This window comes from Ornithorhynchus anatinus, chromosome 2 (genome assembly GCF_004115215.2).
Source record: "Ornithorhynchus anatinus isolate Pmale09 chromosome 2, mOrnAna1.pri.v4, whole genome shotgun sequence".
NCBI classification, from domain to species: domain Eukaryota; kingdom Metazoa; phylum Chordata; class Mammalia; order Monotremata; family Ornithorhynchidae; genus Ornithorhynchus; species Ornithorhynchus anatinus.
In genome coordinates this window covers 144,364,019-144,381,353 of record NC_041729.1, presented here as the reverse complement: position 1 = coordinate 144,381,353, position 17,335 = coordinate 144,364,019, and the positions used below count along the sequence as shown (strand labels likewise).

The 17,335-nt window shown below is 48.5% G+C and overlaps 1 protein-coding gene and 1 non-coding gene across 7 annotated transcripts in view; both read left to right on the top strand.

The window, feature by feature from the left end:
- CAPRIN2 (caprin family member 2) overlaps positions 1-17,335 on the top strand; it is a 72,537-nt gene that overhangs the window by 36,597 nt on the left and 18,605 nt on the right. Inside the window, exons 9-14 of one of the 6 annotated variants that reach the window (XM_029058232.2) lie at positions 683-724; positions 3,741-3,863; positions 4,623-4,707; positions 6,824-6,879; positions 10,430-10,534; positions 13,167-13,322. In XM_029058232.2, the coding sequence (XP_028914065.1) occupies positions 683-724; positions 3,741-3,863; positions 4,623-4,707; positions 6,824-6,879; positions 10,430-10,534; positions 13,167-13,322 (567 nt within the window). The remainder of the gene's footprint in view (positions 1-682; positions 725-3,740; positions 3,864-4,622; positions 4,708-6,823; positions 6,880-10,429; positions 10,535-13,166; positions 13,323-17,335) is intronic. The other 5 variants (XM_029058235.2, XM_029058229.2, XM_029058230.2 and 2 more) reach the window with 5 other exon arrangements.
- On the top strand, positions 4,049-4,186 carry LOC114809449. The gene has a single exon (XR_003757233.1). It is a non-coding gene; the product is annotated as a small nucleolar RNA SNORA7 (small nucleolar RNA).

The following is a 17,335-nucleotide window of genomic DNA, read 5'->3' as shown; positions in this document are numbered from 1 at the left end:
TGTTAAGCGCTTACTAGGTGCCAGACACTGTACTAAGCGCTGGGGTGGGTACAGGCAAATGGGATTGGACACAGTCTCTGTCGCAATTGGGGCTCACAGTCTCAATCCCATTTTACAGATGAGGTAACTGAGGCCCAGAAAAGTGAAACGACTCGGCTTAGGTCACCCGGCAGACATGTGGCGGAGCCGGGTTAGAATCCAGTTCCTTCTGACTCCCAGGCCTGTGCTGTTTCCACTAAGCCAAGCTCAGAGTGGGAACCACAGACCCTCATTCACCTTCTAAAGGGGAGTCCACTTTGTTCCTCAGTGGCCTGTAATGTAGGCTCTGGGCAAGACATTCCCATTGAAAACATTCCCATCGAATTAAATAGGGTGTCCAAGCTCCTTCTATGAATATCCATCGGGCCGAGTTCCTCTTCTAGCCTTGTTCGGTCTGAATTTGACCACAGGCTTACAGTAGCCAGACCCAAAAACATCACCTTGCCGCACCCCCCTCCTCGAATTTGACATTTTTGTCGTGAAGGTTGAGAGGGAAAAGCCTTTGAAGGAAAGTCCTCTCTGATAAACCCAGCAGGTGGAGTCACTTAATCTGGAAAACTCAAGCTTGTTCTACTTAATAAACTTGTTTGAGATCTTCAGTCGGTATTTATGCTCCTGAAAGTGTGAATCTTTTATTAACTAGAAACGAGAGCGCAGACCGAAACAAGACCATGAAGTGAATCAAGTGGGTAATGTAACAGCATGCCGTGGGCTAAGCAAACAGGTTCCGTTGCAAATCACTTCTAGGCACGAGGGTGACGGCTCGGAAATTTTGGATGTGGCCTGTCCTGTCGTGCACCACAACTCGTTCTTTTCCAGAAATCTGTTGCCCTTAGCGTTTGGTGTAAGACAGGACCGTGATGTGCATCGAACGAAACAAATTACTCCTCTGGGGTCTCGAGGTGAAATATTCGAACACACAAGAACCGAATTGCCTCGGTAGTAGCAGGGAACTTACTAGGAGTTTGGGAAGTGGCTAATAACTGAGTCACGCGTTCCCTGCCCCCGTGGAGTTTATATCCTAAAGTAGGGAGATGAGCGTCAAAATAATGATTATGGCATTTGTTAAGCGCTTACTTTGTGCCAAGCACAGTTCTAAGCTCTGGGGTAGATACAAGGTCATCAGGTTGGACAGAGTCCCTGTCCCACCTGGGGCTCAGTCTTAATCTCCATTTTACAGACGAGGTAACTGAGGCACAGAGAAATGAAGCGACTTGTCCAGGGTCACGCAGCAGACAAGTGGCAGAGCCAGGATTAGAACCCGCATCTTCAGACTCCCAAGTCCGGGTTCTTGCCGTTAGGCCACGCTGCGTCTTATAGCCGTGTGTTCTAAATAAATTGAGCTCACATAAGTCACTGAGTCTCTAAGTTGACTGAAAGGGATGATATAGCTCAGGGTTCTGGGAAATCAGTTGGTGGGGATGGAGCAGAAAAAGCTTCTTGGAGGAGGAGGGATAATAATTATGGAATTTAAATGCTTGCTATGTGGCAAGCACTGTACTAAGCTCTGGGATGGATACAAGCAAATTGGATTGGACACGGTCCCTGTCCCACTTGGGGCGCACAGGCTCAGTCTCCATTTTTCAGATGAGATAACTGAGTCACAGAGAAGTGACTTGCCCAAGGTCACCCAGCAGACAAGCGGTGGAGTAGGATTAGAACCCTGGACCTTCTGACCTCCAGCCCTGTGCTCTGGGCACTATGCCATGCTTTGGGGAGAGAATGGAGCAGAAAATAGCATGGCTGAACCTCCTCCCTCCGGGGTCTGAGTTGATGAACCCATTTATGTTGTTGTTATTTTTGGTTCTGCTGTGGTATTTAAGTGCCTATGTGCCAGGCACTGTTCTAAGCGCTAGGATAGGTCCCAGTCAGGTGGGACACAGTCCCACGTGTGGCTCACAGTCTTAATCCCCATTCTGCCAACCACGTAACTGAGGCACAGAGACGTTTTGTGACTTGCCCAAGGTCACACAGGAGACAAGTAACGGAGTCAGGATTAGAACCCGAGTCCTGACTCCCAGGCCCATGCTCTAGCCACCGGGCCACCTTGCTTCTTTGTCAGTCGCTGGTGAGAACACTAAAGCTCGGTATTCTTCGTGTGCATCAATCCAGAAACGGCGAGAGCAACATAATTGCACTCCTAAAATCCAGGTTCTGTGTAAAGGGGATAGATGGAAGACGATTCTCCCGATATTTGATGATGGTATTTAAGTGCTTACTATGTGCCAAGCACTGTGCTAAGCACTGGGATAGATATAAGATAACCAGTTTGGACACGGTCTCTGTCCCACATGGGGCTCACATTCTAAGTAGAAAGGAGGACAGTTATCGATAACATCACTGTTTACTTTTAGCGTTTTTTGCGAGGATCAGAGTTTGGCCGTTAGACTTAAAAAATCAGCTTTCCAGTTGTTGTTCTATCAGCTGTCAGATTCTGGACCACAGTCACTGTGAGTTTAGGGTCTTGTCCCATATCCCTATCAAAGGGATGATTCTTCAGGAAGAACCGTAAGGAAAACGTTCATGTTCTTTCATGCAGTCGTATTTATTGAGCACTTACTATGTGCAGAGCGCTGTACTAAGCGGTTGGGAGAGGACAGTACAACAGCAAGCAGGCACATTCCCTGAGCTTAAGCCATCAGAGGGCCTGAGTCATTCTGACCCGTCGCCCTAGCTGGTCTACTAAATCAGATTCATTTAAAAACAGTGTTTGACACATAGTAAACTCTTAGCAGATACCGTCCTTATTTGCCGTTTCTCAACCCTAAAAGAGCATTTTTTCCATTCGCATTTGGGTTGCCCTCGGTCCAGACTGTGTTCACTTATCAATATTTCAGGTTTATTGAGCACGTACTCTGGGCAGAGTTCTAAATGCGTGGGAGAGTACGATATGATGATAAGACAGAATTGATAGACACATTCCCTGCCCACATCAAGCTTACAGTCTAGGGGGTGCCAGACATACACTTGAAAACTTTCCCTTTAATAAAAAAAAAATTGTATCAAAATATATTCCCAGGCTCTATGGCCTATAAGAAATATTCAAATTCTTTACTGGAATGGCTTATGTAATTAGTGTAACTTTGACCTACCTCGATCATAAAATTTAGCCAAGAATTATCTGAACACTGTGACCCGTAAGAGTGGAAAGCATTACATTTTAGTTGAACCCATCCACTGCATGCCTAGAAACAAAACAAACATAGTGTCCACTTGGGAAAATAACCTGGCAATTGAAGCAGGAATGAAAGCTAGTCTTTTTCTTGATTAGCACTAATCTTCTCACCTTCCTTGGCTAGGCTTCCTTCCTTGGCTAGGCTTTTGATATTTATTGACTTTTTGCCAGACTCTCATCGCGGTGAAGCTTAAAGGAAGTTTTGGGTATTTTTTTTAGACTCGAATCCTGTTTTGTTCTATAACTTGCCTATTCAAGAGACGATTGTTAATCATCCTTGTGCCTTTTCTGTTGCATTTTCACCTGTCATTCCTTGTAAACTTAGCAACCACACCCTTATTGACATTTTCTTGGTAGTAGGAAGTAGGTTTTTGTGTTTTTCTTTTTGGAGGGGGTGACAGGAACTAACATGAAATGTGACTTAAGTCTGTTCAGTTATGGTGATGACAAAGGTTGATTAACCCGAACCACTGACTCTTTTTGAATTTCACTCTTCACTGTACCTCATAGGCTTGTTTCTCACTAGGTGTATCAGCCTGCCTCCTCCGAATTCTCTTCTTCCCCAACCCTTCCCAAGGATCCCGTGCTCAGAAGAGAGAAGCTGCAGGATCTCATGACTCACATTCAAGGAACTTGTAACTTTATGCAAGTATGAGCTTCTAGGTTACTTTGAGTGGCCCTATTATTTGTGTTTTCAAATAAGTCACAGGCTGTCTCGTTTGAGTCTAAAATGACTGAAGACCGACCCCACCGTGACAGAGTAGCCATTTGGTGTACACTCAGAATACAAGCTTAGGTGGTCTAGTATGTGGAAGTTTTCAGTAAGGTAGTCTCCCCCTCTCAAGATCGCACCTGGAGAGTTTCCAGGACTCTACCGGCCTCGGCTACGGGAGGGAGAGTCAAGCGGAGGCCTGTCCGTTCCATTCCTAGCTTGACCGGTGGCTACCGAGTGGAAAGCCATCCACTACAAGTCAAAACTCACCATGCTGGGCGGCGGTGGCACGGGAGAGAGTCGAGGGTGGAGACTCAAATTTACCGCGTGGAACGAGGCGATGGTCAACCAACTTCCAGATTACCAAGAAATCTCTGTGGATCCACCACCAGAATGATTGCAGATGGAGCTGGGGAGCTGGACAAGGCTCAGTCTGCACTAGGAATAATTCTCACGTCGGAAGACCGTGAAGGATTTTGTGGGTGGTCCAGAGTCTGGGAGTTTGGGAAGACTTGGAAGGGAGAAATAAATGGTCAGATCTATATTGCCGGCCAGCAGACTTTTAAGATCCTAACTAAAAGTCAAGCATGAGCTTGTAATGTACTGAAGATAAACTAATCTTCCTGTGAATGCCCAATCTGTTTCCCCCTTCATGATGTTTTATTTTTTTATTTTTTTTAAATGGATAAACTTAAGGAATCAGTTCTGGATTTTGACAAACCTCCTCCAAGTGCCACTGCTCCACCTCAGCCACCTTCAACCAATCCTAGTAGTACTATAGGTAGGTAACGGAAAACTCCACTATTACAATTTTTGCTCTGTGAAAGCTCTTAAAACGGAACGGCTCCAGAGGTGAAGGGAAAAAGTAGAGCTTGCATCCAGATGACTAATTATATTCTCCAATCCTGACAGATGACCTACAGGCAATATGGTTGTCTTTATAATAATAATGATGATGATGGTGGGATTTAAGCACTTCATGTGGGCCAAGCACTTTCTAAGCGCTGGGGGAGATACAAGGTTATCAGGTTGTCCCAGGTGGGGCTCACAGTCTTAATCCCCATTTTCCAGATGAGGTAACTGAGGCACGGAGAAGTGAAGCGACTTGCCTAAAGTCATCCAGCTGACAAGTGGTGGAGCCGGGATTAGAACCCACGACCTCTGACTCCCAAACCCCTGCTCTTGCCACTAAGCCACACTCCTTCTTTGTGGTTCTCGGGGGATTTCTTTTATCTTGGTATTCATTGCTTTTTTTTTTTTGTTTCTATGTTTTTGTTAAGTGCTTAGTGTGTGCCAGGCACCGTACTAAGCGCTGGGGTAGACGCAAATACCATTAAAAGGGGAGAAAAAGGTTGTCTTTCCTTGAATAGCGACCCTCTAGTTCCCTGGGTAGAGCTGAGTTTTCCTCAGAGCTGCAGTGTCGCTTAGTGGATAGCTCATGGGCATAGGAGTCAGAAGGTCATGGGTTCTAATCCTAGCTCTACCGTGTCTGCTGTGTGACCTTGGGCAAGTGACTTCATTTCCCGCGACGTCAGTTACCTCATCTGGAAAATGGGGTTTAAGAGTGTGAGTCCTGTGTGGGACAGGGACTGTGTCCACCCTCACTTGTATCTACCCCAGCGCTAAGAAGAGTGTTTGTCACGTAAAAAGTGCTTTTCTGTCCTGATTATGATGGTGTGTCTCTCTACTTCCTAACTTGGTCTAGGCTGAGGAAGCTTGCAGAGAAAACTTTCCTTGTGGTGTAACTTTATCTCTCCTTAAGATATGCCTTTTTTTTTTTAAGCGTTATTTGTTAAGCACTTACTAAGCACTGGGGTAGACGCAAGTTAGATTGTCCATAGTCCTCATCCTGCAGGGGTTGACGTCTAAGGAGGGAGAACAGTTATTTAATCCCCTTTTTACAGTTGGGGAAAACAAGGCACAATGAAGTCAATTGACTTGCCCCAGGTCACACAGCAAGTAATTGGCAGAGCTGGGATTAGGAGACTCCCAGGCCCGAGTTCTTTCCGCTAGGCCAAGCCGCCTCTTGGGGTAAAAACAGCAGAGGTGAGCTGATTCAGGATCGATCAAATCTAAAATCCTTCTCCCTTTTCCCCCTCCACAAGCAAAATCCTTCAGCTATTTTTGTAGCCTAGCACTTGGGGAGTAGTTTCTGGCAATCAAGCTTTCCATCCGCAACTTGAAACCCCTGGTGTCTTCCGATTCGATTGCACTTTACTCTCCCAAAGCACATGGTACAGTTCTCTGCACGCAGCAAGCGCTCAATAAGTACCATTGATCAGGCACTCTTTCCAGTCTGTCGTATTGACAAAATGTAGACTTGGGTCACTCCCATGCGGAGGTCTGGTTCAGCCAAGATGTACTGGGGTCGTTTGCGGAGTGAGCGAACGTCAGTCCGGCCTCTTTCCCTCTCCCCTGCCCCTCAGTTGTCTCTAAAGAAAGATGATCATTCAGCATCCGTTGTGGCCTTATAATCCTAAGCGGCTCCATCGGTCTCTCGAAGCAAAAGCTGGTCAGTCCAGGGACTTTCCCCAAGTAACAGCCTGGGCTCCATATTGCTGCTCATTCTAATAATAATAATAATAATAGTGGCATTAAGCACATACTTTGTACCAAGCATTGGGGTAGATACAAAATAATCAGTTGGGTACTGTCCCTGTCCAATATGGGGCTCGCTAATTCCCCTTTTATGGACGAGGGATGGAGAAATAACTTACCCGAGGTCACACAGCCGACAAGTGGCGCAGCCAGGATTAGAATCCAGGTCTTTCTGCCTCCCAGGCCTGCTCTCTCTTCACTAGGCCGTGCTGTTTCCATTCATTCACCTCTTGGCTAAAACTTGCTCTTGTTTAAAGAAGGCTGTTTGCTATTGCTGGACTAATCCTCCGTTCTTACAGCTTCCAGGGAAGAGAAACTGCCAAGTTCCAGTGACTTCGTAAAACAGCCATCCCAGGTATGCTTATTTCTTAGTTCAATCATTGGTGGATCTTTGAGTGCTCACTGTGTGCAGAGCCCTGTACCAAGTGCTTGGGAGAATACAGTAGAGCAGAGTTGGTAGACACGTTCCCCGCCTACAAGGAGCTTACAGTCCACAGGAGACGACGGACATTAATATAAATTATGGATAACTGTTTAAATGCTGTGGGGCTGAGAGGGGGGTGAAGGAAGTGCAAATCTAAGTGCATGGGTGACACAGAAGGAAGTGGGAGAGAGCCCAATTCATGCCTAGGTTTTTTGGGAAGAAATTTCTCACTTGAAAAATCAACCTCACTTTACAGATACCATCATTAATTAATTAAAATGCTTACTGGGTGTCAAGCACTGTTCTAAGCACTGGGGTAGATCGAAGGTCATCAGGTTGTCCCACGTGGGGCTCACGGTCTTAATTCCCATTTTCAAACTGAGGGAACTGAGGCACAGAGAAGTCAAGTGACTTGCCCAAAGTCACCCAGCTGACAAGAGCTTGGATTTGAACGAACGGCCTCTGACTCCCAAGCCAATAATAATAATAATCATCATCATCTTTGGTAGGCACTTACTATTTGCCAAGTGCTGACCCGTAGTAAATACAGATAATCAGGTTGGACACAGGTTAACTGGAAGGGAAAACAAATTTTTTAATCCCCGTTTCTCAGATGAGAAAGCTGAGGCCCAGACAGTGGTACTTATTAAGCACTTATTATGTGCCAATCACTTTTCTAAGCACTAGAGTAGATACAAGTTAGGTTGGACACGGTCCCTGTCCCACATAGGGTTCACGTGCTTAACCCCCATTTTCTAGAGGAAGTAACTGAGGCTCAGATTCATTCATTCAATAGTATTTATTGAGCGCTTACTATGTGCAGAGCACTGTACTACGCGCTTGGAATGAACAAGTCGGCAACAGATAGAGACAGTCCCTGCCGTTTGATGGGCTTACGGTCTAATCGGGGGAGACGGACTGACGAGAACGATGGCGATAAATAGAGTCAAGGGGAAGAACATCTCGTAAAAACAATGGCAACTAAATAGAATCGAGGCGATGTACATTTCATTAACAAAATAAATAGGGTAATGAAGTGAAGTGACTTGCCCCAGGTCACACAGCAGACATAGCAGAGTTGGAATTAGAACCCAGGACCTTCTGACTCCCAGGCCCATGGTCTCTATCCATTAAGGCACACTGCTTCTCCGTGGCTGGCCCAAAGTTTCACTGCGGGCAGGTGGAAGATTTGGGATTAGAATCCAGGTCCTGTGACTCGCAAGCCCTGCTTCCTCAGTTTAGATATTTGTATGTGGAGGAAGAAGACCCCATTCTCCCCATTTCCCGACCCTCGGAATTGGAGGCAGGGCTGCTGTTGATGCCTGTCTACTCGTCTCGTTTTGTCGTCTGTCTCCTCCTCCTAGACTGTGACCCCGTTGTTGGGTAGGGATGGCCTCTATCTGTTGCCAAACTATACTTCCCAAACGTTTAGTATAGTGCTCTGCACGCAGTAAGCGCTCCAATAAATGCGATTGAATGAGTGAATGGGTGAGGTGAGTTGGCCCGGGGAAAAATGTAAAGTGGCCCTTGTAAACCTTGTTTGGACCAGCTCCTTTGGATGAAAGACTAGACTAGATTCGATTAGACCGTAAGCCCGTCAAACGGCAGGGACCGTCTCTATCTGTTGCCGACTTGTTCATCCCAAGCGCTCAGTACAGTGCTCTGCACATAGTAAGCGCTCAATAAATACTGTTGAATGAATGAAAGGAAACTGGGCCCAGCCAAGCCCTGCACCTAAGAAGCTGTTTCTCAAGGGTGAAAACCTGGGTGCACATTCGTTCGCTGATGGTACTTGTTAAGCACTTCCGAGGCGCTGGGGTAGGTACAAGATAATCAGGCTGGACAACAGTCCCTGTCCCCCATGGCTTCAGTCCCCATTTTACAGATGAGGAGCGTGAGGCCCAGAGAAGGTGAGGTGACCATTCTACGCAGCAGACAAGTGGCAGAGTCAAATAATAATAATAATGTTGGTATTCTGTTAAGCGCTTACTATGTGCCGAGCACTGTTCCAAGCGCTGGGGTAGACACAGGGGAATCAGGTCGTCCCACGTGGGGCTCACAGTCTTCATCCCCATTTTACAGATGAGGTAGCTGAGGCACCGAGAAGTGAAGCGACTTGCCCAAAGTCACACAGCTGATGAGTGGCTGAGCCGGGATTCGAACCCATGACCTCTGACTCTAAAGCCCGGGCTCTTTCCACTGAGCCACGCTGCTTCTCTTGATGAAAGCCCACGTCCTTTGAGTCCCAGGCTCTGTGTTCTCTCCACTAGGCCACGCTGCTTCTCCCCCGATGTGGGACACCAATGTGTGCATATTATCGGATGCGAGTGAACGTCACTTCCTCCCTTCCTCTCTTTCCGCTTCCAAATCCTGCCCAGCCTGAGCTCTAGGACTGGGATCTAGTCTACTTCACCTCGCTGTTCTCCTTCCGCAGCCCAGCCCGCGTTTTCGTTCCTCTAACGCTAAACCTTCTCGCTGAACCTCGATTTGGAAGCAGCGTGGCTCAGTGGAAAGAGCCCGCGCTTGGGAGTCGGAGGTCATGGGTTCGAATCCCGGCTCTACCACTTGTCAGCTGTGTGACTGTGGGCAAGTCACCTCACCTCTCTGGGCCTCAGTTCCCTCATCTGTAAAATGGGGATGAAGACTGTGAGCCTCACGTGGGACACCCTGATGACCCTGTATCTACCCCAGCGTTTAGAACAGTGCTCTGCACATAGTAAGCGCTTAATAAATAGCAACATTATTATTATCTCGTCTACCTCACTGCCGACCTCTTGCCCACGTCCTGCCTCTGGCCTGGAACGCCCTCCCTCCTGATACCCGGCCGACGGGGACTCTCTCCCCGACCTTCAAAGCCTTATTGAAGGGCCATCTCCTCCAAGAGGCCTTCCCTGACTAAACCCTCTTTTCTTCAACTCCCTTCTGAGTCTCCCTGCTTCGTTCCCTTTATCCGTCTCCCAGCCGTACATATCTGTAATTTGTCTATTTCTGTCACCTGTCTCCTTCTCTGGCCTATAACCATGTGGGCGGGGAATGTCTGTTTATTCTTCTACTCTCCCAAGCGCTTAGTACAACGGTCTGCATGCATGCATTCATTCATTCAATAGTATTTATTGAGCGCTTACTGTGTGCAGAGCACTGTACTAAGCGCTTGGAATGGACAAATCGGTGACAGATAGAGACAGTCCCTGCCCTTTGACAGTCTGATCGGGGGGAGGCGGACAGACAAGAGCAATAGCAATAAAAGAACAATAGCGATAAGCGGTCACTAAATATGATCGACTGAGAGGGGGGTGGTGTAAGGAGGAATTGTAGAATTAAGTGTGTTGCCAAATAGTTGTAGCAGGTGATTGATTTGAGCAACTTATAAAGGCTCTCCTGTCTGGAAGTGGCTCTGAGAGTGACTTACGGCGCTTTTTATTTTTTCCTCTCTCTCTCTCCTCCCTCTTCTCCTTCCCTCCCTCCCCTACGTTGTCTCCAGGCTGCAGCCGCCCCTGTAATTCAGGGCTCAAATGCTTCCTTATCTAACGCTGATCAGACTTCGTCTGGATCGGAAACGGAGCTTGGCAGTCCAGAAATTCCTCTGGTACATAAAAATCCCCGCTTCCTTCTCAAGATGGCATTCTCCCTCTAAGCAGTAATGAGGGGTCCCGTTGAGGCAGCATGGCTCAGTGGAAAGAACCCGGGCTTGGGAGCCGGAGGTCACGAGTTCAAATCCCGGCTCTGCCACTTGTGACTGTGGGCAAGTCACTTCACTTCTCTGGGCCTCAGTTCCCTCATCTGTAAAATGGGGATGAAGACTGTGAGCCCCATGTGGGATAACCCGATTCCCCTGTGTCTCCCCCAGCGCTTAGAACAGTGCTCTGCACACAGTAAGCGCTTAACAAATACCCACATTATTATTATTATTATTATCTGCATTGTCTAATGGTCTGGGTAATCCGTGGCTCCAGTTCTTGATGCGAACTAACCACCTAGTGAAGATAGAAGCAGCGTGGTTTAGCGGAAAGAGCCCGGGCGTGGGAGTGGGAGGCCGTGGGTTCTAATCCCGGCTCCGCCATTTGTCAGCTGTGTGACTGTGGGCGAGTCACTTCACTTCTCTGTGCCTCAGTTCCCTCATCTGGAAAATGGGGATTAAGACTGCGAGCCCCACGTGGGACAACCTGATCACCTTGTATCTACTGCAGTGCTTAAAACAGTGCTTGGCACATAGTAAGCGCTTAACAAACACCAAAATTGTTATTATCATTAGAACAATGCTCGGCACATGGTAAGCGCTTCACAAATACCATCGTTACTGTTCTGACGCCTGCTAGAGTAGCCATCTAATGGCGAACATTTAAATAGATGGTATCTCGTAACCGAAGCTAGTTTCTTCGAAGAATATCCCAAGCGTTAGTAATTAGAACGCTATTTTTTTACAGTACTTAAAGTGCTTAATTATGTCCCTTACTTTATCTGTAAAATGAGAGGGGTTAAGACTGTGAGTCCTACGTGGGACAGGGCCTGTGGCCAACTCAACTGCCTTGTATCTACCCCAGCACTTAGTACAGTGCCTGGCACAGAGAAAGTGCTTAATAAATAGGCTAGTATTATTATCCTATACTAAACACTAGCGTAGATACAAGCTAATGGGGTCAGACACAGTCCACATGTCACGAGGAGCACACTACCTTAATCCTCATTTTACAGATGGGGGAACTGAGGCCCAGAGAAACGAAACGACTTCTCAAGGCCCAAGGCCACCCAGCAGGCAGGTGGCGGAGCAGGATTAGAACCCCGACCCCTCTGACTCCCAGGTCCTCGGTCTACCCGCTAGGCCACGGTGCCTCTTGTCAGTGAGTGTCGACTGTGTGCAAAGCATCGTAACAAGTGCTGGGAAGGAAATGTACAGGCGAAAGAGGCGGACGGAGTCTCTGACCGGCAAGGGGCTCGCGCTTTAAGAAGGGGGTCGGGAGCGTTAACAACAGACTCTGAGGAAGGGCCAAAGAAAATTTAGAAGAAAAAGGTCGTCATCTTCAATAGTATTTGAGTGCTTACCGTGTGCAGAACACTGTACTAAGTGCTGGGGTGGATACAAACTAAGCAGTCTAGATGCAACCCCTGTCCCACATGGGGCTCACAGTCTTAATCCCCATTGTACAGATGAGGTAACGGGCCCAGAGAAGTGAAGTGCCCTGCCCGAGGTCACACAGCAGACAAGTGGCAAAGCTGGCATTCGAACCCAGGTCCTTCTGTCGGGTCCGTGCTCTATACAACAGAGTTAGTAGACACATTCCCTACCCACGAGTTTACAGTCTAGAGGATCCAAGTCTACGTCCTCTGCTGTACTCTCCCGAATGCTTAGGGCAGTAATCTGTGTAGAAAATATGCTCAAAGATACTTTTTGATTGTTTTGTTAAAGCGGTTACTATATGTCAAGCAAGGTTGTAAGCAGTGGAATGGATGGATGATAATCAGGTTGGACACAGTCCCTGTCCCACATGGGGCTCACCTTCTTAAAAGGTGGGACAGCTGGAACTGAATCCTCATTTTATAATGGAGGAAAGTGGGCAAGGAGAGGGAAAATACTGCTATTGTTCTCGTCTGTCCGTCTCCCCCGATTAGACCGTAAGCCCGTCAGAGGGCAGGGACTGTCTCTATCTGTTACCGATTTGTCCATTCCAAGCGCTTAGTACAGTGCTCTGCGCATAGTAAGCGCTCAATAAATACTATCGAATGAATGAAGTGGGATTAGAACCCAGGTCCGCGGTCTCTCCGCTTGATCGTGCCGCTTCTACGATGAGGTCTCCCTGTCTCCGTCTGAGCCCCCAAAACGTAGAGCCGTATCCACAGTGAGCACAAATGGTTACTCATTTATTGAGCGCTCTGTACCGGCCACTGTACCGAGCGCTTGGGAGAGTACGGTACCCCGACGGACGGTCAGTCTGGCAGTCGGCGCGACCCCGGCTCTCTTCCGCCACGGAAACCGCCGGCCGCTTGCGGCGGTAGGCGTTTTTCCCCCTCTGTCAGCGGACGGGTGGTGCGTGGAAAGTTCTGTGGGGCCTCTGCCGCCTCAGCAGTGGAGATTTGCCTTTCTAAGCAAAAGCTATCCTCCGCCCTGGCTCGCCCCGAATGTTGTCATCCCGTGGAAACCGCTGACATCCGACCGGCGGGGCGTTTTAGCGTTAATCACGCCGTTGGCGGGTGACCTCACCTCTCTCTCTGTCCGCCCTCAGGCAGCGGTTCCTCTGTTGAACAAGGAGCCGTCCTCACTGCCTGCTCCAAATGCCTCCGTGTCCCCGGGCTCTCAGGGGCAACAGGTGTTCCCGACTCCGCCGGCGAGCGGTCATTCCGTAACCGTAAGCGCAGCACCCTTTCAAGCCATGCAGACAGTAAGTACTAAATGTGGTACTAAAAGAATAATGATGGTATTTTGTTAAGGGCTTACTATAGTCCAGGCACTCTGTGAAGCGCTGGGGTAGGTACAGAATCATCCGGTCCCCGTCAGTAGTACTTATTGAGCGCTTACTATGTGCAGAGCACTGTACTAAGCGCTTGGAATGAACAAGTCGGCACTCTGTCCCATATGGGGCTCACAGGCTTAATGCCCATTTTACAGATGAGGGAACTGGCGTACGGAGAAGTGAAGTGACTCCCCCAAGGTTCATAATGCTGCTTTTTGTTAAGCGCTTACTATGTCCAGAGCACTGTTCTAAGCGCTGGGGGAGATACAAGGTAATCAGGTTGTCCCACGTGATACAGTTTTAATCCCCATGTTACAGGTGAGGGAACTGAGGCACCGAGGAGTGAAGTGACCGGCCCGAAGTCACACAGCTGACAGGTGGCGGAGCAGGGATTAGAACCCAGGACCTCTGACTCCAAAGCCCATGCTCTTTCCACTGAGCCATACTGCTTCTCTGCTAGGCAGCAGAGCGGAGGCAGAATCCGCTATCCGCTAGGCCGACGTTCACTATTCTTGCTGTTCTACCCAAAATGTGCGGAGGGAAAGCAAGCGTTCCGACAAAAGTGAGCGTATTAGCCGCCTGGCTTTGCTATCCGGCACGTTTTTTTGTCCCCAGTAACTTCTAACATTATGGGAGTTTTCTTGTGGCTCTTCAAATAAAGCCAAACAGCAGTATTTGAGCACTGTAGTGGAAGGAGCCCGGACTTGGGGGTCAGGGGACGTGGGTCCGAATCCCGGCTCCCCCACTTGTTTGCTGTGTGACCTGGGGCAAGCCGCTTCACTTCCCTGGGCCTCGGTGACCTCATCTGTGAAATGGGGATGAAGACCGTGAGCCCCACGTGGGAGAACCCGATTACCTTATATCTACCCCAGCGCTTAGAGCGGTGCTTGGCACACGGTAAACGCTTAACAGATACCATCGTTATTATCTAATTCCCGCTCCGCCACTTGTCAGCTGTGTGACTGTGGGCAGGTCACTTCACTTCTCTGGGCCTCAGTTCTCTCATCTGTGAAATGGGGAGGAAGACTGTGCGCCCCATGAGGGACAACCTGATTACCTTGTACGCCCCCAGCGCATGGAACAATGCTTGACACATAGTAGGCACTTAACAAATGCCATCATTATTATTAATAACGTTGGTATTTGCTAAGCGCTTACTATGAGCAGAGGACTGTTCTAAGCGCCGGGGTAGATACAGGGTCATCAGGTTGCCCCACGTGAGGCTCACAGTCTTAATCCCCATTTTACGGATGAGGTCACTGAGGCACAGAGAAGTGAAGTGGCTTGCCCCACGTCACACAGCTGATAAATGGCAGAGCTGGGATTCGAACCCATGACCTCTGACTCATTCATTCAACAGTATTTATTGAGCACTTACTAAGTGCAGAGCACTGTACTGAGCACTTGGAATGTACAAATGGGTAACAGATAGAGACAGTCCCTGCCCTTTGACGGGCTTACGGTCTAATCGGGGCTTACTCTTTCCACTGAGCCACGCTTACCTGTGAGGGTACAGAGCACTGTACTAAGCGTTTGGGAGCACAGACTAGTAGGTATGCCTGCTCTCAATGAGCTGCAGTCTAGCGAAAGAGACAGTAAAAGCACTTTCCAGAAAAGAGGCTGGGTCGGTGAGCGAGGGGGTGTGTACAGAGTGCCCCGAGAGGTGGGAGTGTACACAGTTGTTTAGGGCTGGGCTGAAGTGTCCAGGAAGGGATAGCCTGGCGAGAGAGGAATCACACGGGGAAGGGCTCCCGGAGCTGGGACTTCGGACAGCCGGATCCACAGAGGGAAGCAGCAGCGTGGTCTAGCGGAAAGAGCTGGGAGTCGGAAGGACCTGGGTTCTAATCCTGACACCGCCACTTGTCTGCTGTGTGATCTTGGACAAGTCACTTCTCTGTGCCTCCATTCCCTCCTCTGCAAAATGGGGATTAAGACCGGGAGCCCCGGGTGGGAAAGGGACCGTGTCCAACCTGATCGATAATGATAACGTTGGTATTTAAGTGCTTACTGTGTGCAGAGCACCGTTCTAAGCACTAGGGTAGATTTGCAGGGTAATCAGGTTGTCCCCCGTGAGGCTCACAGTCTTAATCCCCATTTTACAGATGAGGTAACCGAGGCACGAAGAAGTTAAGTGACTTGCCCACAGTCACACAGCTCCCAAGTGGCAGAGCCGGGATAATAACTCTGTATCTACCCCAGTGCTTAGAACGGTGTCCGGCACATAGTAAGCGCTGATCAAAGACCGTTTAAAAACCGTGCCTCGTTCTTGGTTCTCCTGCCGGAGTAGGTTAGCTTGAGAGACTGAACTGAGGGTAAATGGGGGAGTAATTAATAATAATGATATTAATGGTATTTGTTGAACCAGACACTGTACTAAGAGCTGGGGTGGAAACAAGCGAATCGAGTTGGACACGGTCCTTGTCCCATGTGGGCCTCGCAGTCTCAAACCCCATTTTACAGATGAGGTCACTGAGGCCCAGAGGAGTGAAGTGACTTGCCCAAGGTCACACAACAGACAAGTGGTGGAGCTGGGATTAGGACCCATGACCTCCTGATTCCCAGGCCCGGACTCTATCCGCTACACCGGGAAGAGCTCATTCATTCATTCATTCATTCAATAGTATTTATTGAGCGCTTACTATGTGCAGAGCACTGTACTAAGCACTTGGAATGTACAAATCAGTAACAGAGCCAATCCCTGCCCTGTGATGGGCTCACAGTCTAATCGGGGGAGACAGACGGACAAAAACACAACATAATCATGATAAAAGATGATGGCTTTGAAGCCAACAGCCAGGGCTTTTTGTTTGCTACAGAAAGAAATGGGCAGCCACTGCTGTTTAAACAGAGTAACTTAAATTCTTCTTGGCAAAATCTTGGACCCTTGATTATTTTTTTTTTCCGTTTTTTTTTATTACCTAAATGAAAGCTAGTCATGCTGTTTCTTCCTAGTCTCCTGTCTCATCTGTGATTCATGCTTTCTCTCTTCCTCACTCCTCAATCAATCATAGTATTCATTCATTCAGTAGTATTTCTTGAGCGCTTACTATGTGCAGAGCACTGTACTAAGCTCTTGGAATGTTCAATTTGGCAACAGATAGAGACCATCCCTGCCCACCGATGGGCTCACGGTCTAATCGGGGAGGCAGACGGACAAAAACAAGACAACCTAATCATGATAAATAGAATCAAGGGGATGGACACCTCATTAATAAAATAAATAGGGTAATAAAAATACATACAAATGAGCACGGTGCTAAGGGGAGGGGAAGGGGGAGGAGTAGAGGAAAAGGGGACTTAGCGGAGGGGAGGTGAAAGGAGGAGGGAGCAGAGGGCGGAGGGGAAGCTCAGTGTGGGAAGGCCTCTTGGAGGAGGTGAGCTCTCAAAAGGGCTTTGAAGAGGGGAAGAGAGTGAGTTTGGCGGAGGCGAGGAGCGAGGGCGTTCCGGGACCGCGGGAGGCCGTGGCCCGGGGGTCGACGGCGAGGAGGTGGGCGGCGGAAGAGCGGAGCGTGCGGGGTGGGCGGTGGAAAGAGAGAAGGGAGGAGAGGTAGGAGGGGGCAAGGGGATGGACAGCCTCGAAGCCTAGAGTGAGAAGTTTTTGTTTCGTGCGGAGGCTGATAGGCAACCACTGGGGGTTTTTGAGGAGGGGAGTGACAAGTCCAAAGCCTTTCTGCAGGAAGATGATCCAGGCAGCAGAATGAAGAATTATTGAGCGCCTACTCTGTGCAGAGCACTTGGGAGAGCACCGTACAACAGAAATAGCAGACAGGTTCCCTGCGCACAGTGAACTTATATCTAGAGGGGGAGACTGACATTAATATGAATAAATAATTTATAATAGATAATTTGTAATATCCTTTTCCTTCACTTTTCCCAATCATTCCTCCAGGAAGTATTTCCTCTTCTTTTGAAAGATATTTGTTAAGCACTTATTCTGTGCT